The sequence below is a fragment of the Salvelinus alpinus genome, chromosome 20, assembly GCF_045679555.1.
Source record: "Salvelinus alpinus chromosome 20, SLU_Salpinus.1, whole genome shotgun sequence".
NCBI lineage: Eukaryota > Metazoa > Chordata > Actinopteri > Salmoniformes > Salmonidae > Salvelinus > Salvelinus alpinus.
The window spans coordinates 39,272,889-39,298,674 of NC_092105.1; the positions used below are offsets into that span (position 1 = coordinate 39,272,889).

General features: G+C 45.1%; 2 protein-coding genes across 3 annotated transcripts in view; one reads left to right on the plus strand and one right to left on the minus strand.

Annotated features, from left to right (window-relative positions):
- pde11a (phosphodiesterase 11a) overlaps positions 1-18,919 on the plus strand; it is a 60,318-nt gene extending 41,399 nt beyond the window's left edge. The window contains exons 19-20 of the mRNA XM_071355688.1: positions 8,867-8,950; positions 16,448-18,919. Coding sequence (XP_071211789.1) covers positions 8,867-8,950; positions 16,448-16,660 — 297 coding nt within the window. The 3' untranslated portion in view covers positions 16,661-18,919. The remainder of the gene's footprint in view (positions 1-8,866; positions 8,951-16,447) is intronic.
- Positions 18,920-22,144: 3,225 nt separating this feature from the next.
- LOC139546837 (alkyldihydroxyacetonephosphate synthase, peroxisomal-like) overlaps positions 22,145-25,786 on the minus strand; it is a 32,929-nt gene continuing 29,287 nt past the window's right edge. For both annotated transcript variants that reach the window (XM_071355689.1, XM_071355690.1), the window contains exon 20: positions 22,145-22,393. In XM_071355689.1, coding sequence (XP_071211790.1) covers positions 22,272-22,393 — 122 coding nt within the window. In that variant the 3' untranslated portion in view covers positions 22,145-22,271. The remainder of the gene's footprint in view (positions 22,394-25,786) is intronic.

Sequence of the window (25,786 nt, forward strand, 5' to 3'; positions counted from 1 at the left end):
ACCTGCGCCGCTTCCTGTGTGAGGCAGGGTCGTACTCTGCGGATGTTGTAGAGCATGAACCTACAGGAACGGGCCACCGCCTTGATGTTAGTTGAGAACGACAGGGTGTTGTCCAGGATCACGCCAAGGTTCTTAGCGCTCTGGGAGGAGGACACAATGGAGTTGTCAACCGTGATGGCGAGATCATGGAACGGGCAGTCCTTCCCCGGGAGGAAGAGCAGCTCCGTCTTGCCGAGGTTCAGCTTGAGGTGGTGGTCCGTCATCCACACTGATATGTCTGCCAGACATGCAGAGATGCGATTCGCCACCTGGTCATCAGAAGGGGGAAAGGAGAAGATTAATTGTGTGTCGTCTGCATAGCAATGATAGGAGAGACCATGTGAGGTTATGACAGAGCCAAGTGACTTGGTGTATAGCGAGAATAGGAGAGGGCCTAGAACAGAGCCCTGGGGGACACCAGTGGTGAGAGCACGTGGTGAGGAGACAGATTCTCGCCACGCCACCTGGTAGGAGCGACCTGTCAGGTAGGACGCAATCCAAGCGTGGGCCGCGCCGGAGATGCCCAACTCGGAGAGGGTGGAGAGGAGGATCTGATGGTTCACAGTATCGAAGGCAGCCGATAGGTCTAGGAGGATGAGAGCAGAGGAGAGAGAGTTAGCTTTAGCAGTGCGGAGCGCCTCCGTGATACAGAGAAGAGCAGTCTCAGTTGAATGACTAGTCTTGAAACCTGACTGATTTGGATCAAGAAGGTCATTCTGAGAGAGATAGCGGGAGAGCTGGCCAAGGACGGCACGTTCGAGAGTTTTGGAGAGAAAAGAAAGAAGGGATACTGGTCTGTAGTTGTTGACATCGGAGGGATCGAGTGTAGGTTTTTTCAGCAGGGGTGCAACTCTCGCTCTCTTGAAGACGGAAGGGACGTAGCCAGCGGTCAAGGATGAGTTGATGAGCGAGGTGAGGTAAGGGAGAAGGTCTCCGGAAATGGTCTGGAGAAGAGAGGAGGGGATAGGGTCAAGCGGGCAGGTTGTTGGGCGGCCGGCCGTCACAAGACGCGAGATTTCATCTGGAGAGAGAGGGGAGAAAGAGGTCAGAGCACAGGGTAGGGCAGTGTGAGCAGAACCAGCGGTGTCGTTTGACTTAGCAAACGAGGATCGGATGTCGTCGACCTTCTTTTCAAAATGGTTGACGAAGTCATCTGCAGAGAGGGAGGAGGGGGGAGGAGGGGGAGGAGGATTCAGGAGGGAGGAGAAGGTGGCAAAGAGCTTCCTAGGGTTAGAGGCAGATGCTTGGAATTTAGAGTGGTAGAAAGTGGCTTTAGCAGCAGAGACAGAAGAGGAAAATGTAGAGAGGAGGGAGTGAAAGGATGCCAGGTCCGCAGGGAGGCGAGTTTTCCTCCATTTCCGCTCGGCTGCCCGGAGCCCTGTTCTGTGAGCTCGCAATGAGTCGTCGAGCCACGGAGCAGGAGGGGAGGACCGAGCCGGCCTGGAGGATAGGGGACATAGAGAGTCAAAGGATGCAGAAAGGGAGGAGAGGAGGGTTGAGGAGGCAGAATCAGGAGATAGGTTGGAGAAGGTTTGAGCAGAGGGAAGAGATGATAGGATGGAAGAGGAGAGAGTAGCGGGGGAGAGAGAGCGAAGGTTGGGACGGCGCGATACCATCCGAGTAGGGGCAGTGTGGGAAGTGTTGGATGAGAGCGAGAGTGAAAAGGATACAAGGTAGTGGTCGGAGACTTGGAGGGGAGTTGCAATGAGGTTAGTGGAAGAACAGCATCTAGTAAAGATGAGGTCAAGCGTATTGCCTGCCTTGTGAGTAGGGGGGAAGGTGAGAGGGTGAGGTCAAAAGAGGAGAGGAGTGGAACGAAGGAGGCAGAGAGGAATGAGTCAAAGGTAGACGTGGGGAGGTTAAAGTCACCCAGAACTGTGAGAGGTGAGCCGTCCTCAGGAAAGGAGCTTATCAGGGCATCAAGCTCATTGATGAACTCTCCAAGGGAACCTGGAGGGCGATAAATGATAAGGATGTTAAGCTTGAAAGGGCTGGTAACTGTGACAGCATGGAATTCAAAGGAGGCGATAGACAGATGGGTAAGGGGAGAAAGGGAGAAAGACCACTTGGGAGAGATGAGGATCCCGGTGCCGCCACCCCGCTGACCAGAAGCTCTCGGGGTGTGCGAGAACACGTGGGCAGACGAGGAGAGAGCAGTAGGAGTAGCAGTGTTATCTGTGGTGATCCATGTTTCCGTCAGTGCCAAGAAGTCGAGGGACTGGAGGGAAGCATAGGCTGAGATGAACTCTGCCTTGTTGGCCGCAGATCGGCAGTTCCAGAGGCTGCCGGAGACCTGGGACTCCACGTGGGTGGTGCGCGCTGGGACCACCAGGTTAGGGTGGCCGCGGCCACGCGGTGTGAAGCGTTTGTATGGTCTGTGCAGAGAGGAGAGAACAGGGATAGACAGACACATAGTTGACAGGCTACAGAAGAGGCTACGCTAATGCAAAGGAGATTGGAATGACAAGTGAACTACACGTTTCGAATGTTCAGAAAGTTAAGCTTGCGTTGCAGAAATCTTATTGACCAAAATTATTAAAATGATACAGTACTGCGGAAGTGGGCTAGCTAGCAGTGGCTGCGTTGTTGACTTTGTTTGAGAGTGTCGCTGGCTAGGTAACCTCGGTAGCTAGCTATGTAACCTCGGTAACTGGCTCGTTAATTAGTATAAACTACACAATTGTCTTAGATACAAGGACAGCAAAGACAACTATGTAGCTAGCTAACACTACACTAATCAATCGTTCCGTTGATCCGTTGAATGTAATAGTTTCTACAGTGTTGCTATTCGGTGGCTAGCTGGCTAGCGAGCAGTGTTGACTACGTTACGTTAAAAGGACGAAAAATAGCTGGCTAGCTAACCGAATTAGTCTAAACTACGCAGTTATCTTAGAAACAAAGACAGCAAAGACAACTATGTAGCTAGCTAACACTACACTAATCGAGTCGTTCCGTTGAATGTAATAGTTACTACAGTGTTGCTGTTCGGTGGCTAGCTGGCTAGGTAGCAGTGTTGACTACGTTACTAATATGAGTCTGGAAGGAGAGTTTACAGTCTAGCCAGACACCTAGGTATTTATAGTTGTCCACATATTCTAAGTCAGAACCGTCCAGAGTAGTGATGCTAGTCGGGCGGGCGGGTGCGGACAGCGATCGGTTGAAGAGCATGCATTTAGTTTTACTAGCATTTAAGAGCAGTTGGAGGCCACGGAAGGAGTGTTGCATGGCATTGAAGCTCGTTTGGAAGATTTTTAACACAGTGTCCAAAGAAGGGCCAGATGTATACAGAATGGTGTCGTCTGCGTAGAGGTGGATCAGAGAATCACCAGAAGCAAGAGCGACATCATTGATATATACAGAGAAAAAGAGTCGGCCTGAGAATTGAACCCTGTGGCACCCCCATAGAGACTGCCAGAGGTCCGGACAACAGGCCCTCCGATTTGACACACTGAACTCTATCTCAGAAGTAGTTAGTGAACCAGGCGAGGCAGTCATTAGAGAAACCAAGGCTGTTGAATCTTCCTATAAGAATGCTGTGATTGACAGAGTCGAAAGCCTTGGCCAGGTCGATGAAGACGGCTGCACAGTACTGTCTTTTATTGATGGCGGTTATGATATCGTTTAGAACCTTGAGCGTGGCTGAGGTGCACCCGTGACCAGCTCGGAAACCAGATTGCATAGCGGAGAAGGTACGGTGGGATTCAAAATGGTCAGTGATCTGTTTGTTCACTTGGCTTTCAAAGACTTTAGAAAGGCAGGACAGGATGGATATAGGTCTGTAACCATTTTGGTCTAGAGTGTCTCCCCCTTTGAAGAGGGGGATGACCACGGCCACTTTCCAATCTTTAGGAATCTCAGACGATACGAAAGAGAGGTTGAACAGACTAGTAATAGGGGTTGCGACAATGGCGGCGGATCATTTTAGGAAGAGAGGGTCCAGATTGTCTAGCCCAGCTGATTTGTAGGGATCCAGATTTTGCAGCTCTTTCAGAACATCAGCTGTCTGGATTTGGGTGAAGGAGAAGCGGAGGGGGGCTTGGGCTATCACAATAATAAAAAAATATATATAAAGAAAACTGTAGGCTTTTACACCATTATTTATCATTACTGCATGTCAGAGGCATGAAAAATGAACGCATGGCCTTGAAAACCGGTGGTATAGCCTTATGCTCCAAAATGCGATGTGGTTTGACAAGAAGCTTGTCTTTACCGGTTCTGCACCGGTAAAGAAATTCAATCTACTCTCACCCCTGGCCATAGGATTTATAGTCCAGACATGGTTCACTTGTTACATAGAGCTTGCATCACACTGTGTGAGAGAGGAGAGTTGTCAGCTCGTACAAAGTGTCCCTCTACAGTAGGGTTCCCTAACTGGCGGCCCACCAAGTTTTCGGAGCAAAATTGGTTAATTGTTGGACATAAAAGACTGTCAAAAAACACCAGCAAATCAGCTCCAAGTGATTTGAATACTGTTCCAAAGTATTCCCACGCATAATAGAGAGATATACTGTATGTGATCGTATACAAATGTAAGCAACGTTTGAAATGATTATGTTTTAATCAAATATTATATCTGTTTGGGCTTCTTATGGTCTAAAATTATTTGTAATTATATTCCGTCCCTCTGACCATCCGCTCAAGAAAAATAATCTAGTTGATGATCCCTGCGCTACAGTACCTTAAGCAGTATTTGGACTAGGTTTTTAATCAGGTGGCTCTGTATGTCCTAGAATAATGCTCTTGCACAAGCCTGTTACCAAACACTTACAACATCAATTTAACCTCTGCCCCTGTCTATAGTTTACAGAAAGAAGTGACAACGACACCTTCCTCTAATCCCATTGGCTGCCGTGTCCTAACCTGTATACAACAGGGCCCATAAAATGTATCATAACTCTTCTATGAATAATTTTTTTTAAATCCTGCAAGATAATCCTAGATAAATATAGATTCAGTGTCTTACTTTGGTCAGCCTTGACATCAGGTAACTCATCGTTCTACACTGAGTGTACACAACATTAGGAACACCTTCCCAATATTGAGTTGCATCCCTTTTTGCCCTCAGAACAGCCTCAATGTTGACTCCAATGCTTTCCACAGTTGTATCAAGTTTGATGGATGTCCTTTGGGTGGTGGACCATTCTTGATACACACAGGAAACTGTTGACAGTGAAAAACCCAGCAGCGTTGCAGTTCTTGACACACTCAGAACCGGTGCGCCTGGCACCTACTACCATACCCTGTTCAAAGGCACTTAAATATTTTGTCTGGCCCATTCACCCTCTGAATGGCACACATACACAATCCATGTCTCAATTGTCTCAAGGCTTAAAAACCCTTCATCTACACTGATTGAAGTGGATTTAACAGGTGACATCAATAACGGATCATAGATTTCACCTGGATTCACCTGGTCAGTCTATGTCATGGAAAGAGCAGGTGTTCTTAATGTTTTGTACACTCAGTGAATATTCTACATGTATAAGTACTGTATTCAAAGCCAATGCACTAAAATGGAAGAATTGCTGGTGTTTTATTTTGGAGCTTTGAAGTCCAAACAGTGCTGCAGGTTCTTAGGGAGGAGAGCAGAGTAGCGTCCGTCTGTAATTACTGCCGGTTGACTAATCACGCCCGGCCACATTGGTTCCCCTCTGAAGTAGCTAGCTAATGCACTAGCCTCAGGTTGCTTTGCAGCCTGTGTCAAACCCTTTAGCGCTGAGCGTGTGTGTGGGTGTTGTGAATTAAATATTCAACTCGATATTCAAGCGTAGCCCAGTAACTATCTGTGAAGCGCAGCCTCTCTCTCTCTCTGGAGCCTCAGAAGTTCATGCAGCAAGAGAGGAGACTGAGGCAGAATGGGAAATAGGAACTGGAATGAACTTGTTTGGCATAATGGTAAAGGGTGCATTTTATACATTCATTTCTACAACAGTTCTATTGCAGTACTGAAGTGTACATTCTTGTTCTAGGGCTAGGAGCCATTCCCCCTTTTTCTCATACTCTTATTTCCCCACGTGTGAGCCTGTCTTTGTGTAGCCCAAGTTGTACTCTTAAGGAGCCTAGCGTTACTCCTTAAGAGGACCTTATGGGCTCTATTTGAACAAACCGAGCGCAACGTTCAATCTAATCGCTGGCGGTAGCGTTATAGGTTCGGGGTGTCTCATAAATATTTTTGCTGTTTTCACAACCACAATTATCGTCGCAGTTACTGGCGTTGGCGCGAAAGGGTTGGGTTTTGATGAATGAAGAAGTTGTGGGTGTGTCGAGGCTTGGCCCCTCACTGGCCAATCAGGATGTGCTCCATGGCTAAATAAGTTGTTGCTTCAAGTTGTGTATATTTACAGTCTTTTATGTATTGCCTTGGAATCAACTCCAATTCCAATGTTAGTCCGTTATAGTTTGTTAAACAGCTTACAGAAACAAAATAACAAAATGTAGACCTATCCCATCTATTCTAAATATGTTAACTTGAACCTGTTTGGAGTCCACATTGTTCTAAGAAATTGCATAGCTTCAATGTAGAAATATACTGATATAGAGGCTAGGCCTCTATGGACATGCCAAAGGTTTTCAATAAATAAGATTAAATTCATTATTGATAAGGCCTAAAAAGAGATTTGAATCAAATTCTTAACAAAACAACTTGTTTTAAATAGGCTATATCTAAGTACACTTACAGGCTCCATAATTGCTTCCCATGCCCATATAATATTAAAACAACACAGACTGTGGAGGGTTTTACACACATCTAAACTTTTCATAATAGCTGGACAAAGATCCAATATAAAGAGAAAGGGAGAATGTCCCCTAACCGTTATACTGCTCCCAAATATAATGTTTTATAGACATACTGGAACCATCTTACAGATCGCATTCACACTTCTCCAGAAGTTGCGTGCCATGGACGTTCTCACCATAAAACCAGGACAGTGAATCTTTGTAATAAATTTGGTTTTAATACAATTCTACGAAAAACAAGCAATCCGTTTTTTTTTCTTCAACAACAATAAATACATTCTAAAATCGCTAGCATAAAGAAAGGCACAACGAATTGCTGTTGAACCAGCCTTCGCTGTAGTAGGCCTAGGGTAAGGGTATCCTACGGAGGGCTTGGGTTTAAAAAATAGGAAATGGAAAACAAACTATTGTTACAGGAAAATAACTTCTAAATAGGAGGGTCACTGGTATTCACAGAGGGTTTCAACTCTCGTTTCATGATGGGCATGGACACATGTAGCCTACATCATGGAGGGGGTTTTACACACGTCCAAAGCATGGCTAAAATAATGTAGGTCTGCCTGCAATACATAGATAAAAAGGGAATGTCAGCTCCTCTCAAACTTAATATTTTAATAAAACTTTGGTGATTAAGATTTATTTCCAAGCGGTCTCACGAGCTAAACACTATATCAACGGTCTAGACTAGTCTACGTACTTGATTAAATTGGGCAGGACAAAAAGAAAACAGCCTTCATTTTTTTAAATTATTTAACCTTAATTTAAACTAGTCAAGTCAGTTAAGAACAAATTCTTATTTACAATGACGGCCTACCCCGGCCAAACCCGGACGACGCTGGGCCTATTGTGCACCGCCCACTGGGACTACCAATCACGATCGGATGTGATACAGCCTGGATTCGAACCACAGGGGTCCGAGCTGTGTGCTAGTATTTAAGTGCATAAGCCTAAACTTTAGGGTTTAATTGTACACATACCAAATAGCCTACACGGCCAATCACCAAATAATGCTTTTGGGAACGGGCAGAAAGCCAAATAATGCTTTTGGGAACGGACAGAAAAAGTGAATACTGCAGTGACACCTCTTGCACTGAGATGCAGTGTCTTAGACCACTGTGCCACTCGGGAGCCCCCCAGCATACCCTCCCCCTCTCATTAAGAGGAGGGGAGGGGAGGGTATGCTTGGTTTTTAATAAAATATACAGTATACAGGCACTAAAAGCACATCTTGTCCCATGTGCATATGGGCTGTTTGTCACGGCTGGATAAGCTGCATTTCCGCTGTCAAAATTCATGCCATAACCAACTGTGTTACCGCTAAAACCAGCTTTTGGTTGGTCTTAAACATCCCGACCAGCGCTGCCTGAAATTAGCACTTTGGATCATGTTTTTAAGGACACACCTTAAATATATCCACCCCTCCCATCTGAGTTAGATGATGTTAGACAGATAAATTGCCGAACCTGGCGTTAGGGCTGGAAAATGCCAGTGCGACAGTTTTTACATGACGAAATTGCAAACTAACGTGCGTTTGACACTAGCGCTGCCTTAACACCAGAAATAGAGCCATATATGTTACTCTCAAAGGTAGACTGGCTCTGGCAGCCTAAACAGACAAAAACTAAGTCGAAACGTGAATCGATTCTCAATTGCAATACGGTTCTAGAAACATAAAGCCCTTTACTTTTATATCACATTAAAATAAATTCACAAATGCAAAATATACATTTACTGGCGCATGCTAGATAGCTAGTTAGCACAGGTGGTCCCTCGATCTTCTATCTCTCTTCCGGAAACACTTGCTGTAACATGAAGATATGACAGTTTGGAAACACTAACCCTATAAAGGTGTATCAATTTAACCTTTTCTTTTTTGGAAATGATTTCTTGCTGATATGAAAGATAAAGTCCTTGTGCTTCCAAAAGCGTACCGCAAGCGGTGTGTGTTAATGTTCAGACCGAGTATCTGGGCTCTTATGTGTAATGTAATGGAACTGAGAATCATGATCCAGGGCTAGTGTGTGTGTAGGAAGGAAGTGGAACAGACAGTACAGGAATCATGAGGTTTAAGCGTGTGTTTGTGTTCCAGGCCATTTTTGATCGAAACCGGAAGGACGAGTTGCCGGGGCTGCAGCTGGAGTGGATCGATGGGATCTGTGCTCCGCTTTATGAGGTAATCCTCCGCAATGCCTCCACAGCCTCCCCAAACCCTAAGGGACTCAATCTACTGCTCTCACTACCACCAAGCACCACTAGCCGAATAGCCCCCTCTACAGAGGAGGCCGTCCTTCGCCTGCCATTGTCCCTAATGACGCCAGCAGTGGAAATGTCACTGCAGTAAACATTCTTTCCTTTTAGAGACATTTCTTTGAAAAATAAGGTATTTTTTAATCTCTGAAATAACTCCAAGGACGTGTACTATCTATTTGAGAATACTGCACTAGAATGAGACCTCGTTTCCGGATCTTGAGAATGCCAAGCAAACAAATGAATGAGGGAAGCATTGACGTTAGTGATGATGATCCAGTATATTACATGCTTAACTCCCTTTAATGCAGGTATAGTGTGCCTCAACTGCACAGCACTGAAAGAGGGAATGAATAGGGAGAGTCAGCTCTGTGCTCTCATTGTGTGCATGCGTGCGTGGGTGGGTGGGTGGGTGGGTGGGTGCGGATGAGCCAGGTCATGACGTCTGCGGCAGTGAGGGTGTGTGGGAGACCGAGGAAGACTGGATGACTGACTTCCAGGGAAGATCAAGGCCACTGATAAAGACAAAGAGAGTTAGAGGCCGAGAGCACAGAGCAAACAAGTGAGAAATACAGGGAATGCCATACAGTATGCAGATAGTTGCAGACATGATTTTTGCCAGATCAACGCTGCCAGATTAAAAAACTGTAAATATGTTTTCACATACACATATATTTTGATTGACAAACCTGGCCTGCTATATTGTAATATTAGGACAAATGTGCTTTCAAACGTTGGATTAATTCAGGAGCAACTTGTGTTAAAAGTGATGGTAGACTGAAATTTTTTCCCCTATAGCTTTGAAAACTCTACATTATTAGAACAAAGGGATTTGCTTTCTGTGTGTCTTTAGATGCAGACTCACACAGTGGCCTGCAAATGCTCATGTTTAGAGAATGCAGATATACAGCTCACGACCATACCGCCACCAATTAGAGGAGAGAGAGAGAGGGGAGCAGGAGGAAGTTCAGAGGCGCCAGGGGTTTGTGTCTGTGGGAGGAAGAGCATCTCACTGATCTCCTTCTCCTCGTGCTACTGTGTGGAATATTAATCCTGCGTTATGTAACCTCCCATCTTCAAAGCCTACCAGATAACCATGGCTCTCCGTCTTTATCCCCACTCGTTCCGTCTACTGCACTGGAATACTGATGCTGGAACAAGATAGAGGGGTTTTTAGAATGAAGGAGGAAAGAGAAGAGAGACATTGGCAGGATCCTAGTTGGAATCCTCCTCTATTCTCCAGCTGTACTAGTCAAACTCAGAGAGATTAAGTTGATCACAGAGTGGGTTTGTCCATCCAAGGAACGTGGCGCTATTACAGCACCACACACAGGGTGCAATGGCAACTCCCTAACAGGAGTCAGTCTTTACTGAACCCTCACCATCTGTGGATGTGGAGACTGAGTGCTCTAACAACAACCTGCCATGGCGACTAGCAGGGAGCTGGTCCTGTGTAGTGTACGGCTGAGTCCCAAATGGCACCCTATTCCATATGACTTTGGCCAAAAAGTAGTGCACTGTATAGGGAATAAGGTACCATTTGGGACGTACCCTAGTGGTCTGGTAATGGTAAAACTGTATGAATCAATGTGCTTGGAGCTCTCCAAAGTTCGCAGTGGAAACACCATTTGGAACATTTAATGTTCACTATGGAATGTTGTGGACATACGGTCACTAGGTTCTAGTTAGAAGTGCAAACTAAAAGCCCTCTGGAAATGATTATGCATAGCATATGAATGAGAGGCCATGTGGAATCTTTTGATCATGTAAATGTAGTCTTGACTTCTGAACTGCACCCAATTAGAAAGCATAACTTCAGTGTACCACCGCAATTGTTGCAATTGTTGTGTGAGTTTATGAGTACACCCTCTGAATACACATGCTTTTCAAATCCCCCTAGCTGTTGTAACAGGTTTGACAGTTTCAGGTTTGACAGTTTCAGGCAACAGGCAGTACCGTAGATCATTTTCTGGCATGAGATTGTACTGATTTGACTCATAAAACATGTATGGAGATGCTCCATGGGCCAGCCATAACTGCACACTGGCGGGGATGATGAGATACTGAGCACATACTCATAGACAATTCTTGTAGCGTTTTATAACATTGTGAGTTATTCCACTCATATATATTTATACTGTATATTGTGTCCTAAGTTGCTATGTGTCTTGCATGCCCCAGCCCATCACCACATATAAAGTTCCCTATCCGGATATAAAAGTTATGTGAATTGAATTGATAGCGTGAATTAAATGATCCCCTGTTGTCGTGGCAATGTGTACGGTATCTCTTCCTAAATGGCGGCTTTGTGTTTTGTGTCTGTTGTGGAAAGTGTTTGTGTTTTCATATGAAACATGGGTTAATTAGTGTGCAATGGAAAGCCAAGTGATTTAGATTATATTTAAAGGAGCCTAAATGCAGTGTGAAGAAAAGAGAACCCCCCACGTCTCTGAGGTAATTCATTCAAGGCTGTATGAAAGGCAATGTGTCACACTGACTGAATTGTCGTTTATAATTCCACAGCAAGAATGACACTAGTAACTAATTACAGTCCAGTAAGTCATTTTCTCTTCATATTAACCCAGTGTGCACCGTCCAACGCTGACATCCATGGACGTTGAAAAGATGTTGAAATTTGGTCCGTCCACAGATGTCCGGTCTAGACCGGACTTGATTCAGCCTAAACATAGACGTCTATGATTGGTTGAGATTTGTTCCCGGACCATTCTTGATTTGGCCCCAAAAAAGACGTCTGTGATTGGTTCAGATCAAATCAAATCAAATGTTATTAGTCACATGCGGTGAAATGCTAACTTACGAGCCCCTAACCAACAATGCGGTTAAAAAATGTATATAGAAAATAAGAATAAGAAATAAAAGTAACAAGTAATGAAAGAGATATGGTTCAAGTTTTGACAGCACAGTACAGTAGAGCATGTATTCCCAAACTGGGGTATGCGTAATACCGTCGGGGGTACGCCAAATAAAAATTCTTCACATTTTCAAACTACATTTATATTTTCCAACAGGGCTATACATTTGGGTGAGGTTTTTTCCCCGCCTGAGTAGCCTCGTTTCACTGCCCCCCCAAAAATTCACCCATCTAGTGTTCAGCGAAATAACAACACAATGTCAAATACAGGTAGCCTAGTCAAATAATTAACATCCAATCACATTAACCGTTACTCTATCGCGGGAAACCTTCACTCTTGTGCAGACATTTAGAAACAAAACATGACAATTTGAAAAATAAGCCACAAAAGTTTTTGGAGCGAGAAGAAAGACGACTTTCGAGTAGTAACAGATACCATTAATAATGGTACCACTAACCACTAACCACTCTAAATTCCAAGCATCTGCCTCTAACCCTAGGAAGCTCTTTGCCACCTTCTCCTCCCTCCTGAATCCTCCTCCCCCTCCTCCCCCCTCCTCCCTCTCTGCTGATGACTTCGTCAACCATTTTGAAAAGAAGGTCGACGACATCCGATCCTCGTTTGCTAAGTCAAACGACACCGCTGGTTCTGCTCACACTGCCCTACCCTGTGCTTTGACCTCTTTCTCCCCTCTCTCTCCAGATGAAATCTCGCGTCTTGTGACGGCCGGCCGCCCAACAACCTGCCCGCTTGACCCTATCCCCTCCTCTCTTCTCCAGACCATTTCCGGAGACCTTCTCCCTTACCTCACCTCGCTCATCAACTCATCCTTGACCGCTGGCTACGTCCCTTCCGTCTTCAAGAGAGCGAGAGTTGCACCCCTTCTGAAAAAACCTACACTCGATCCCTCCGATGTCAACAACTACAGACCAGTATCCCTTCTTTCTTTTCTCTCCAAAACTCTTGAACGTGCCGTCCTTGGCCAGCTCTCCTGCTATCTCTCTCAGAATGACCTTCTTGATCCAAATCAGTCAGGTTTCAAGACTAGTCATTCAACTGAGACTGCTCTTCTCTGTGTCACGGAGGCGCTCCGCACTGCTAAAGCTAACTCTCTCTCCTCTGCTCTCATCCTTCTAGACCTATCGGCTGCCTTTGATACTGTGAACCATCAGATCCTCCTCTCCACCCTCTCCGAGCTGGGCATCTCCGGCGCGGCCCACGCTTGGATTGCGTCCTACCTGACAGGTCGCTCCTACCAGGTGGCGTGGCGAGAATCTGTCTCCGCACCACGTGCTCTCACCACTGGTGTCCCCCAGGGCTCTGTTCTAGGCCCTCTCCTATTCTCGCTATACACCAAGTCACTTGGCTCTGTCATATCCTCACATGGTCTCTCCTATCATTGCTATGCAGACGACACACAATTAATCTTCTCCTTTCCCCCCTCTGATAACCAGGTGGTGAATCGCATCTCTGCATGTCTGGCAGACATATCAGTGTGGATGACGGATCACCACCTCAAGCTGAACCTCGGCAAGACGGAGCTGCTCTTCCTCCCGGGGAAGGACTGCCCGTTCCATGATCTCGCCATCACGGTTGACAACTCCATTGTGTCCTCCTCCCAGAGTGCTAAGAACCTTGGCGTGATCCTGGACAACACCCTGTCGTTCTCAACTAACATCAAGGCGGTGACCCGTTCCTGTAGGTTCATGCTCTACAACATTCGCAGAGTACGACCCTGCCTCACGCAGGAAGCGGCGCAGGTCCTAATCCAGGCACTTGTCATCTCCCGTCTGGATTACTGCAACTCGCTGTTGGCTGGGCTCCCTGCCTGTGCCATTAAACCCCTACAACTCATCCAGAACGCCGCAGCCCGTCTGGTGTTCAACTTTCCCAAGTTCTCTCACGTCACCCCGCTCCTCCGCTCTCTCCACTGGCTTCCAGTTGAAGCTCGCATCCGCTACAAGACCATGGTGCTTGCCTACGGAGCTGTGAGGGGAACGGCACCTCCGTACTTTCAGGCTCTGATCAGGCCCTACACCCAAACAAGGGCACTGCGTTCATCCACCTCTGGCCTGCTCGCCTCCCTACCTCTGAGGAAGTACAGTTCCCGCTCAGCCCAGTCAAAACTGTTCGCTGCTCTGGCACCCCAATGGTGGAACAAACTCCCTCACGACGCCAGGTCAGCGGAGTCAATCACCACCTTCCGGAGACACCTGAAACCCCACCTCTTTAAGGAATACCTAGGATAGGATAAAGTAATCCTTCTAACCCCCCCCCCCCCCCTTAAAAGAGTTAGATGCACTATTGTAAAGTGGTTGTTCCACTGGATATCATAAGGTGAATGCACCAATTTGTAAGTCGCTCTGGATAAGAGCGTCTGCTAAATGACTTAAATGTAAATGTAATTAATAAGAAGGGGCTCGAAGCGTCTTATATGGTGAGCTACCGAGAGGCTAGGACAGGCAAGCCCCATACTATTGTGGAGGACTTCATTCTTCCTGCTGCCGTGGATATGGCTGGGACAATGACGGGGGAAAAGGCCAACAAAAACTTCCTCAAACAACACTGCTTCACAACGCATCAGTGACATCAGTGACATCAGTGACATTAGTGACACGCCAGGAGATGTTGTGAAACAATTACTGCTTCGCATACAAGCCAGTGAATTCTATCCGTTACAGCTGGAAGAGTCAACAGACATGGCGGGCCTGGCACAGCTCCTGGTATATGTCCGTTACGTTTATGGGGGGTCAATTAAGGAAGACGTCCTCTTCTGCAAACCACTGGAAACCAGGACAACAGGAGAGGATATTATTTAAAGTACTGGACAGCTTTGTGACATCAAACGGACTTTGGTGGTCAAGATGTGTTGGTATCTGTACTGATGGCGCAAAAGCCATGACAGGAAGACATGGTGGAGTGGTAATGTGCGTGCAAGCAGTTGCTCCCGACGCCACTTGGGTACACTGCAGCATCCCCCGAGAGGCGCTTTCTGCCAAGGGAATGCCTGACAGCTTGAAAAACGTTTTGGACACTACAGTGAAAATGGTTAACTTTGTTAAAGCAAGGCCCCTGAACTCCCATGTATTTTCTGCACTATGCAATGATATTGGCAGCGACCATGTAACGCTTTTACAACACACAGAAGTGCGCTGGTTATCAAGGGGTAAAGTATTGACACTTTTTTTTTTATTGAGAGACGAGCTTAAAGTTTTCTTTACTGACCATTTTCACTTGTCTGACCGCTTGCATGATGAAGAGTTTTTCACACGACTGGCCTATCTGGGTGATGTTTTTTCTCGCCTGAATGATCTGAATCTAGGATTACAGTGACTCTCCGCAACTATATTCAATGTGCGGGACAAAATTGAGGCTATGATTAAGAGGTTGGAGTTCTTTTCTGTGTGCATTAACAAGGACAACACACAGGTCTTTCCATCATTGTATGATTTTTAATGTGCAAATGAACTCAAACTTACGGACAATGTCAAATGTGATATAGCGAAGCGCCTGAGTGAGCTGGGTGTGCAATTACACAGGTACTTTCCTCAAACAAATGACACAAACAACTGGATTTGTTATCCCTTTCATGCCCTGCCTCCAGTCCACTTACCGATATCTGAACAAGAGAGCCTCATCGAAATTGCAACAAGCGGTTCTGTGAAAATTGAATTTAATCAGAAGCCACTGCCAGATTTCTGGATAGGGCTGTGCTCAGAGTTTCTTGCCTTGGCAAATCGCGCTGTTAAGACACTGATGCCCTTTGCAACAATGTACCTATGTGAGAGTGGATTCTCGGCCCTCACTAACATGAAAACTAAATACAGGCACAGACTGTATTAAAATGATTTAAGACTGAGACTCTCTCCAATACAACTCAACATTGCAGAATTATGTGCATCCTTTCAAGCACACTCTTCTCATTAACCTGTGGTTATTCACAATTGTCAATGAACAAATAAGGTTTTAAATGTAAGATGGTTAAATAGAGCAAAATTATTGATTATTATTATATTATTATTTGTGCCCTGGTCCTATAAGAGCTCTTTGTCACTTCCCACGAGACGGGTAGTGAAAAAAACAGACATTTATTAAACATAAGAATGAGTGTGTTGTATAGTGTGTGTGTGGCAGGCTTACAATGATGGCAAGAAAACAACATTTGAGAGTGCACTGACCCTGGTGCAAGAGGGGGTACGCAGCTGGAGGTTGAATGTTTGAAGGGATACGGGACTATAAAAAGTTTGGGAACCACTGCAGTAGAGGACAGTACAGTTACGTTTAGTAACAAGTAGAGTACAGTGTAATGTTCTGTATGTTACTGTACTGTACCCTACTGTACTCTACTGCACTAAACTGTACTGCATGGCAATGTGCTCTACTGTAGCCTACTGTACATATCGGGGTGGCAGGTAGCTTAGCAGTCAGATGCATATTTTTTGTATGATGAATAATGTACTAAGTGAAAGATGGTCTTCATTTATCTCACTTTATAACACCCTGTCTCTCTCTCTCTCTTCTCCCTCTCTCTCTCTTCTCCCTCTCTCCAGACATTGGTGAAAATAAACCCTAAGCTCCAGCCAATGGTTGACTTGATCCAGGCTAACAGGGCCAAGTGGGAGGAGCTAAACAAAGAGCGACAACGCAGCCAGAGTGAGTCCAAACCCACAAGCCATTGCAGCAGTGACACCACAGAAACAAGAACTTGTTCTTTGGGCGACACACCTTGCTGTGCAGGTGACCCTCCCAAACCAGCAAGCTAGCTCCTGCTGACCTCTCCAGGCAATATTTCCTCCGCCTCTTAGCTTCTTTACTCTTTAATGCAGCCTGCAGAATAGGCAGTGCAGTGCAGTGCAGTGCAGAGATTCTTGGGCTCTGCTTGCTTTTTGCCACTAGAGATGGGCTTTAGACTGTCGCCACGGTCAAGGTGTTTCCTGCTCCTTCCACAGCTACTTCCTGTGTGGGAAACAGAGAGAGCTGTGTCTGACATGTTAGTCAGAGCAGCGCAGCTAGTTATTCCTCTGACCATTGCAAGTGTGAGGAAACTTCAGACCTCTGTGTCAGAATGGCAACCAGTGATAAGGCAGGTTTAGGAGAAATCTGCAACCTCACTACAAGGTGCATGGAGTGTATGTAGAGAGGACCTAACTGTTGTTTTTCTGTACCGTCATTATGTCATCCCTTACGTTGCTTTCGATATCTGTTGCTAGAATATTGTTCTTGGGGAGGGTGGTTATTTATTTATTTTTGTACATATGACATTTGAAGAGATGGTACATGCAAGTGCAGTTGTTGATTTAGATGCTTGGCTGATTTGGAGTCCTGGAGTTAGCTAGTGTTGAGGGTCAAGGTGTTGGGAACCAGCAGGTCCTGTGGCTATGCTTGCAATGCAAATCGTTCGCTCCACTCCGCTCCTTGTGCCTTGTTTGAAACTCCTTATGAAAAATGCATGGCGTCTTCACACACTGAGATTCTTCTATAGTTTGAGAGATTTTATTTGACCATTCTGAGTTTTGTCTTGATCTCAGTTAGAGAGTATATATAATACATATATATAATATATGTAACGTTACATTAGAAGTATTACTGACCCAGAAGAGTTGTTTTATAAGCCACATGATTGGAAAAGGGATCAATCACACACATAGACAATGTGCCTTTGCAAAATTGTTCTGATCATTTCACATTTTATGAATAATTTGCCAATTTACAATTAGGCTCCCATCCCATTGGTTTACTAATTTCAACGATGTGCTTGTTTTTAGTCTATGGCCTTTAGATGCAGGTTGATTCAACAGAGAATGGCTATATATTCTGCTGAAGCTATTTCAGCTGAGGGAAAGGTGCATCAGGAATGTCACACAAATAGTGTAATGGCAGCTCATTCCTTACTAGTGTACCTCAGAATACCATGTCAGTACATAACAGAACTAGGTATTCACACAAAAATCTAAACGTACAATTGTCCTAAACTATGAACACTTTTGGATCCCTTTAGAACAGAACGTGTCCATGCTGTAGCTGCATTAGGTTTCATGTTGAAGTTTTATTTGGGGTATGAATTGTTGTAGCTTTGTTAATTGGAGTTTAAAAATGTAGCTGTGCGCATTGTGTGGCATGGATCTTTGTGCTACTGTATTTGGGTTGAAACAAATTGACAATGGGAAATTGAATTGCATGAGGTGTGACTACAGTATTGAAATCAAACAACTGCTATAGATGTAGCAAACAAAAACGTGAGCCAACAAATACCTCGTATTTTGAACTTTATTATTAATATGCATATGACTATTTAATTTAATTGCATGGATTATACAATTGCATCATGTTTGGTGAAGTATTAACATTGCTGTAATATTTTTATTACATTTGGTTTCAAATGTGGCCAATTTTTACTTGGTACTGTCTTCTTTAGCATTTGGAAACAGCTTATTGTATTTATTCATATTTTCCCTCTGTTACTACCAATGGTTTATATATACACTAGAAGACTGACAGGGGGCGCTGTTTTGAAGCCACCTCACCTCCATCTTGGCACTCCCCCACCGTTGTAAAACATATTTTGGATTGTATGGAAATGCATTTATTAATGTTTACCTTTGATTTAGCCAAGTTTATTCTATTACAGACACCTTAATGCATACTTTTAAAGTATATTATGTCAGCTAAACGTACACATTTTAAATAAAACATATAACAACATTTTCCTTAAAGTATCATTTATAAGGACAAAACAAATATTCAAATACATGTAATTTTGTCCTTGAAACATTTTAATTGAAATACTGTAGAATTCCATTCATTCCTATGGAGGACTGCTCCCACTGGGGAGTGCCAATATGGCCGACCTGCGGCTTCAAGCCTCTCATTTGCCAATACATAGCATTGCAATTCAGGGTTTATATACATCATTGGTTACTACTCTTTTCTCATTAAGCGAGGTGAACTTGATGGACCTATACAGGCATGTTACTGGAAAATGTGCAATGTTTTTGTTAAGTTGAAATAAAAATGTGCTGCTAGTTGTCTGTGTCTTCATTATTTTGTAAGGCTGTGTAAGGGATTCTATTCTCTAATGAAGAGTACACATGCACAATTTTTTCCTGTTACCATACTGACCCCATGTGGACAAATGGGTATATAGGAATGAAGAGGATGGATGCAATCTGAACAGTCGCATTGGAGAATTCCAGCACTATCTCATTATAGTGTCTGATTACCTGCTGAGCAGTGATTCAAATCAGGACTAAGTTTGAAATGTGTCCGCACAAGACCTACTGTAGAAATAACTGAGAAATATTCATACCTGGTGGCATACATTCCAAAGTGTGTATTAGTAACACCTTCCTAATATTGAGTTGCACCCCGTTTGCCCTCAGGACAGCCTCAATTCATCTGGACATGGACTCTACAAGGTGTTTTCCCATGTTGACTCCAATGCTTCCCACAGTTGGTCAAGTTGACTGGATGTCCTTTGGGTGTTGGACCGTTCTTGATACACACGGGAAACTGTTGCGTGTGAAAAACCCAACACCGTTGCAGTTTTTGACACACTCAAACCGGTGCACCAGGCACCTACTACCACACCCAGTTCAAAGGCACTTCAATCTTTTGTCTTGTTCATTCACCCTCTGAATGGCACACATACACAATCCATGTCTCAAGGCTTAAAAATCCTTCTTCAACCAGTCTCCTCCCCTTGATGGGCAAGTGCAATGATTGAAGAGGATTTAACAAGTTACATCAATAAGGGATCATAGCTTTGACCTGGTTTCACCTGGTCAGTCTGTCATGGAAAGGTGTTCCTAATGTTTTGTACACTCAGTGTAAAATCAGGGCGATGGTGGTGGCATATAAATCAACATGGATTATCCTTTGTAATTACAATCTCTCTGAAAGATTGGGATTGCTACATATCTGAACATAGCTGTTCCCCAGATAAGTGCTGTGTTCATGTTGACGTCAGCAACAGCAGCAGTGTGTGGGTGGGTGAGTGGGAGGATGAATCTCAGGGGAGCTGCTGGAGATACCTTTGACTGGAAGCACAGAAAGGATGTGTGTTACAGCAACTCCTCCGTTCTGGATTACCTTGAGCTTGAAGAAGGTAGAGTCAATTGCGTGTCTTAAGAGGACGAGTGGGCGGCCGAACAATGCCTGTATCTTTATGAGGACCGGGCCCTTTGCTCTGCTGACCGTCAAGCCCTCTGTGTGTGTGTGTGTGTGTGGGAGAGAATGTGTGTTCTGACATCACCTGTATGTGAGAGACAAGCAGTGACATTTCCTGTCAATTGGATACAGTATTTCCATTAAACTGAATGAAAACTGATGTGTCAATCTACAAGACAACTGCTTGTTTTATTTCAATTTATTGCACAAACATCATTAACAAAATGTACTTGAATATTAATACTATCAAGTGGAAAATAACAAACTTTCAAGCTCTCGTTAAGTTCTCTTTCGATACCATCACAAGTAAAAGCATGAAACTGATCAGAAAATACTGGCTGGGGCCCCACCATTTCCTTCATTGAGGCAAAATGTTAATTGGAGATGAGACACTTGGGAAGGAAGGTGGCATGGTGACACAATGCACTGTGGGAAAGCTGTGAGGCTAGCTTGGGAACAGGAAGAACAAAGTCATACAGTAGTAGTGACAGGAAAATGGTCACACAACATTTCATGTATCTTTCTCTAGCACCGCACAGTAGAATCCATGTCTGCGAGTTCAGGATTGGCCACAACATCAACACATGCCTCCAAAAGAGAGGCCAAACTTAGCTACACAATCATCGGTAAGTGACAAGGTACAATTTTGTTAGACTCAAATGTATCCTTTCCAACAAAACCACAATACTGGGACGCTCACCAGACTAGCAATGAATTCTGATGTATTTGTGTGTAAATACAAGCAACTTATTTTGAAGTAGTGACAATTGTAATTACATTTTAATGAAGTTTTGTCTGATATGAACAGGAATAAGTACTGTACATGTAATACTTACAGTAACAGTTATATATTTTTGGATATTTCTAGAGATGGTTTCTGGGTATTTGCATATATGAATAATAAAAAAGTATCATCAGGATATATAAATGTTAATGTAATACTAAATGTATTTAACTATACAACATGTACAAACATATACATCCAGTATGTTTGCATGGTGAATGGGTTGTGTGAAAAGTCTTTGGTACAAACATGGGCATTGGGATTCAGTTGTCTGTAACCTGTTAACACTAAAGTACACACTAAAGCATGTACGATCCAAGTACATTGGCTTTGTCCACAAACTGAACTCTATATGACAAGCAAAGACCATGCAAGGTTCAAATCTAATTCAGAAAAATCAATACAAAAATATGAATAATATGAGTTGATAGATGCATCATCTAACCTTGTCATAGTTTCTTCAATGACAGTTTAACGTAATAGTTAAGGTTTTAGGGTAGGGACGTTTGAACCCTGAGGTCAATTTTCAGTAGGCACCACTCAAGCATAATGTAAATACTCCTAGATAGGTACATGTTTAGATCCAAACAAAATACACATCTCCTGTGGCAATAACTCATCATTCTAAGTCATAACTAAAAGGCATGAGGGCTTGAGTTGAGATACAAAGACCAATTGGAAACAGAAATCTCTAATGAAGGGCATGGTCATTATTAGGGAAGAAACAGGATGCCATCAGAAAAGACAAACCAGTCAAGCTTCCAGTCGGTAACCTTTGTGCCTGGAGTATGAGGAGGAAAGGGAGACGTCTTCAGAAAGGCACAGGGATTTACAGAGCGCGTTCATCTCAAACTTACTGCTAAAGTAGTGCCAAACACAGGTGAATAAACAATGTGTACAAATACAAATTAAGTTAGTGAAGATGGCATAAATCGTAGGAAACAATTCATGAATTAATAAATGGCAAACATGGGATCACAAAAGTTAGCTCGCATCATGTACAGTATGAAAGGCCGTTCCTATGGCGTGTTGTACACGTGACTGAAAAGAGCAACAGTACACACTCACAGTACTATAGTTAGTATGATACACACTCTGGAAAGGACTGAGGCCTTGATGCAATGATCTTCAAAAATGAATCATAGATGATTATTGTTACCGCCTGCAACAGAAGGTAACGCGAGGAAAGTGAAAGGTGACCAGCTTATTGCTTTCCTCAAGAACCAGACACACACCCTAGGAATGGAACCACGTCTGATGATGACAGCTCAACTCAAGTCATACAGGAGGAGGGGGGGGGGGGAAACGTTTATATTTATTTTCATGTCAATTTCACATTTTAGTAAAACTGTTAAAGCCAATTGCACGAGAGGCTGTTAGAAAAGGTGTGAAGATAAAAGGTGGAAAACAAAGCAAGGAGTAAATTAGAGGAGGTTTCGGTTGCCGAAAATGTTATCTGGGTCCACATAATCCTTGACGGACTGGAGCATCCCGACGCCCAAGCTGGAGATGCTCTCCTTCATCCACTCCTTCCGAAGTTTCCCAACTGGAGAGAGAGAAGAAAAAAATAAACACAAAGAAAGGAGAAATCAGCACGCCTGATTGCGCAGCAGGCTGCTGGGAGCCAATCAATCTTGTGAGAGTGAGTGAATAAACAGAAGGTGATAAATGCTTTTATTCAGAGAGGAGAAATGTTTTGCATGGCATGATTTATGGAGCCCAGCAGCCTATCAAACTCATTAGGCCCTGTGTGTTCCCTGAGGAGGTGCCGGCTGGCCGCCGCATGCACGCCCCGCTCTGCCTCTCCCTCCCGCATTCCCTGAGCAGGCTTCCACTACCTTATCATTCCCCCGCCCTCCCACAGACGCCACCACGGTGTGGGGTGGGTGTTCTCCTCAGGCTGACCAGCACAGCCCTAAAGTCCCAGCGTGCCACGCTCCACACACACCGCCATCCTTCTGACCCTGGCCACTGACTGTGCCGGTGGCGTGGGGACACAATGGTCCTCTGTCATGGCTCTGGCCGCAGGCCCACTGTGAGGAGGCTCCTGTTGAGGAGCTGGAACAGAGTGGGCCAGGCCTGGCCAGAGAGCCCAGACCAGCGCTCTGCCAGCTGGCCAGACACAGACACACTCCAGAGTCCCCCCAGTCCTGCCAGGACCGCAGCAGGGAGTCTGGAGCCTCTGGGAGAGGGGACAGGTTCTCACTGGTCACTGGCACACAGTCAACACCGAGGTCCTAACACTGACCAGAGCATGGCTGGAAACCAGGAGCATTCATGGGACTGCCTCCACATTGAAACTGCTACAGAAGCGTTCAATCCACTATCAGTTTTAGAATGACAAACCCCCACCTGTCCTCAATTGTGACAACAGGTCACAGCAACCTCACTCCTTTTGTCTGATAACACACAATTCATTTAGAAAGTAAATAACAAACAAAAAAGTTGAGGAACCTGTGCTGAGATAAGAGTCGATCTGAAAGCGACATTGTGTCTTTGAAGAGAGGGAACCAGGCAGTCTGTTTGTTCTGGGTAAACATCAAGCGTAAGGTCGCACTTTCTTGGAAAAGCACATACAGCTATCTTTTTTCCACTAGTCTAAAAACAGCCCTGAGAATGGAATGATCTTAAACAGGTGCCACTGAAATGAGTACATGCTTTGGGAGCTCAAGCTCCTGCAGGTAATGCGCAGATATAACCATCAGAGATTAGATTAGAGTACAGCAACAAATTTAACAGAGCAAGATAGAAAAGGGGTGCTCACATACCATCCCTTCCCCCGTAACTGAACTGTCCCACCCTGTCTCTACGTCACTGGCATTGAAGAGAGCCAGCCCAGCCTCCCATGTTAAATGGGGGGAGTTGAGAGAAAGGGGGTGGGGTGGTGACTGAGACCTGGAGCATGGGGGAGGCTTGGAGAGATGGGAGGGCGCCATGCTATCAGTGACGCCGAGGCAGAGCAGCCAGGGGATACAGATGGAAATCAGCCATGGGGCCACAGAGGGCCGTCTCCTGACAAGACAGGACAAACAGGGGGGCCACGCCACGCACACCCAGATGGTGACAGTGGGACCAGTCAGTCACCCAATCCGCTGCTACCCAATAACTAACAAAGTGGCCTGCTCTCCTCCTCCTCCTCCCCCCTCCCTCGTCCCACCTCCATCCCTCCCTCCACTCAGGAAGGAGAGAAAACAGAAGGTGCTGGGACTGCATCATTGCCTCCATCACAGTGATAATTTACACATCTATCTTGTCATTTTCCCTCCTTTTCGCCTGCTATTGCAATCAATCTACCCTGGGTTTAGCCATACAGCTGAGACATGCAAAGAGGAGCAGGCAGGCAGGCACTTATTTTGGAAATGAATGAGAAAGAGAAACACTGAGGTCTAGAAACAGCGGATATTTCTGTGTACCTCTGGGAGACGGCCCAACAACGAGAGCTATGGCTAATGGACGGAAAATAAGCTAATTCAACCCACTTTTCTTGGTTTCCAGCTGTGCTACTCGGTGACCTGTGTAGTAGTGCAGTTGACCGGTGGCATTTAGGCCGACATTCTATAGAGTCACACGGTCAGAATGAGCTGCCTTCCTGCTCTTCTGGAGTACTTCTCATGTGGAGTATAGGACTGAGCTGAGAGCCTTGCCACTCAGTCTATCTGTGTGTACTGGCCTGTTTTGACAAATGGAGACCAGGACATGAAAGAGTGGGTAGTGTAGTGGCCCTGTGTCTCTCTGATATGAACAGGGACAAGTCCAATGGAGTGAGTGTCTGAAGAACCAGGACTGTTTCTGTGTTTACACAGACGGATGACTCTCAACCTGACTGGTGTGCCAACAGCTCTGCTCCTGCTAAAACATTACTTTTCCTTTTACATTCTACTCTGACGCAACAGTGACCACCTTAGAGCTAAACAATGGGGATAGAACAACAAAACAATAGAATATATTGTCATGAATGGATGGTATCTGACTACTTCTAAAATGTACTTAAACCGACCCGTCAAATCCAGTCCACATATATTTGTGTAAAAATGTAGTTTTGTTGTAGCAAGAGTGTATTAAGCTGCAGGGATGGATAGTGGAGAACTGTAGATAGAGGGTTCCACACACACACACACACACACACACACACACACACACCAACAAACAAAACACTCCACTCACCCAGAGCCACTACACACACGCGCGCACGCACGCACCCTGGGCAGCCTGACCTGGTGTAAACACAGGTTAGAAAAATGTATATTTCCTGCGGTGGCCTCCCACCTCGTCCTCCCAGACTACATCTGTTTTGTTTGATACACAAAACCCAGTGAAACTAGCTCCATTTGTCACGCGGTGATTGTGGGCAGACAAACCGGCCTGTCCTCGCTCAGATAGCAGACCCAGCTGTTATTAATCACAATTACAGAGTGGGACTCGCACCGAGAAGCTGCATCAATATCCCCTCTCCCCCCTGGCCCCACACCCCCCTGCTTAGCCTCCCTGCTCAGCCCCGGGTGGCCGGCTGGCCCACCGATTGGAGGTCAGTAAATACCGGGCGATAAGACCGGCATCATTTACCCTGGCCCATTGCCTTCTAGTATTAGCAATCTTTTAATTTTTAACCTTCCCCGCCTTCAGGAGAAATTGTGATTTAATATCGCAGCTGATTCACTGCATGCTGTTTTTGACAGGCATGATGAATAGCCTGAAGTGATGTATGAAAACGGCCAGGCGGATGGCAATATAGATAAGGTAAGGTAGCCATTTCGGTTAGCCCTGATAGGGCACCACAGAGTCGTTTTTCCCCCTCGCTCCCCTGCTCACGTTTCATTTGGCCCGTGTTGAAATGAACAAAAGAGCCATGGCAGACTCGCTTGTCTGCACTGTGGGAAAGTTTGGACGCGCCAAGGAAGCAATGAAATGTCTCCTCCTAGCCAAAACAGAGGTTTTCAAA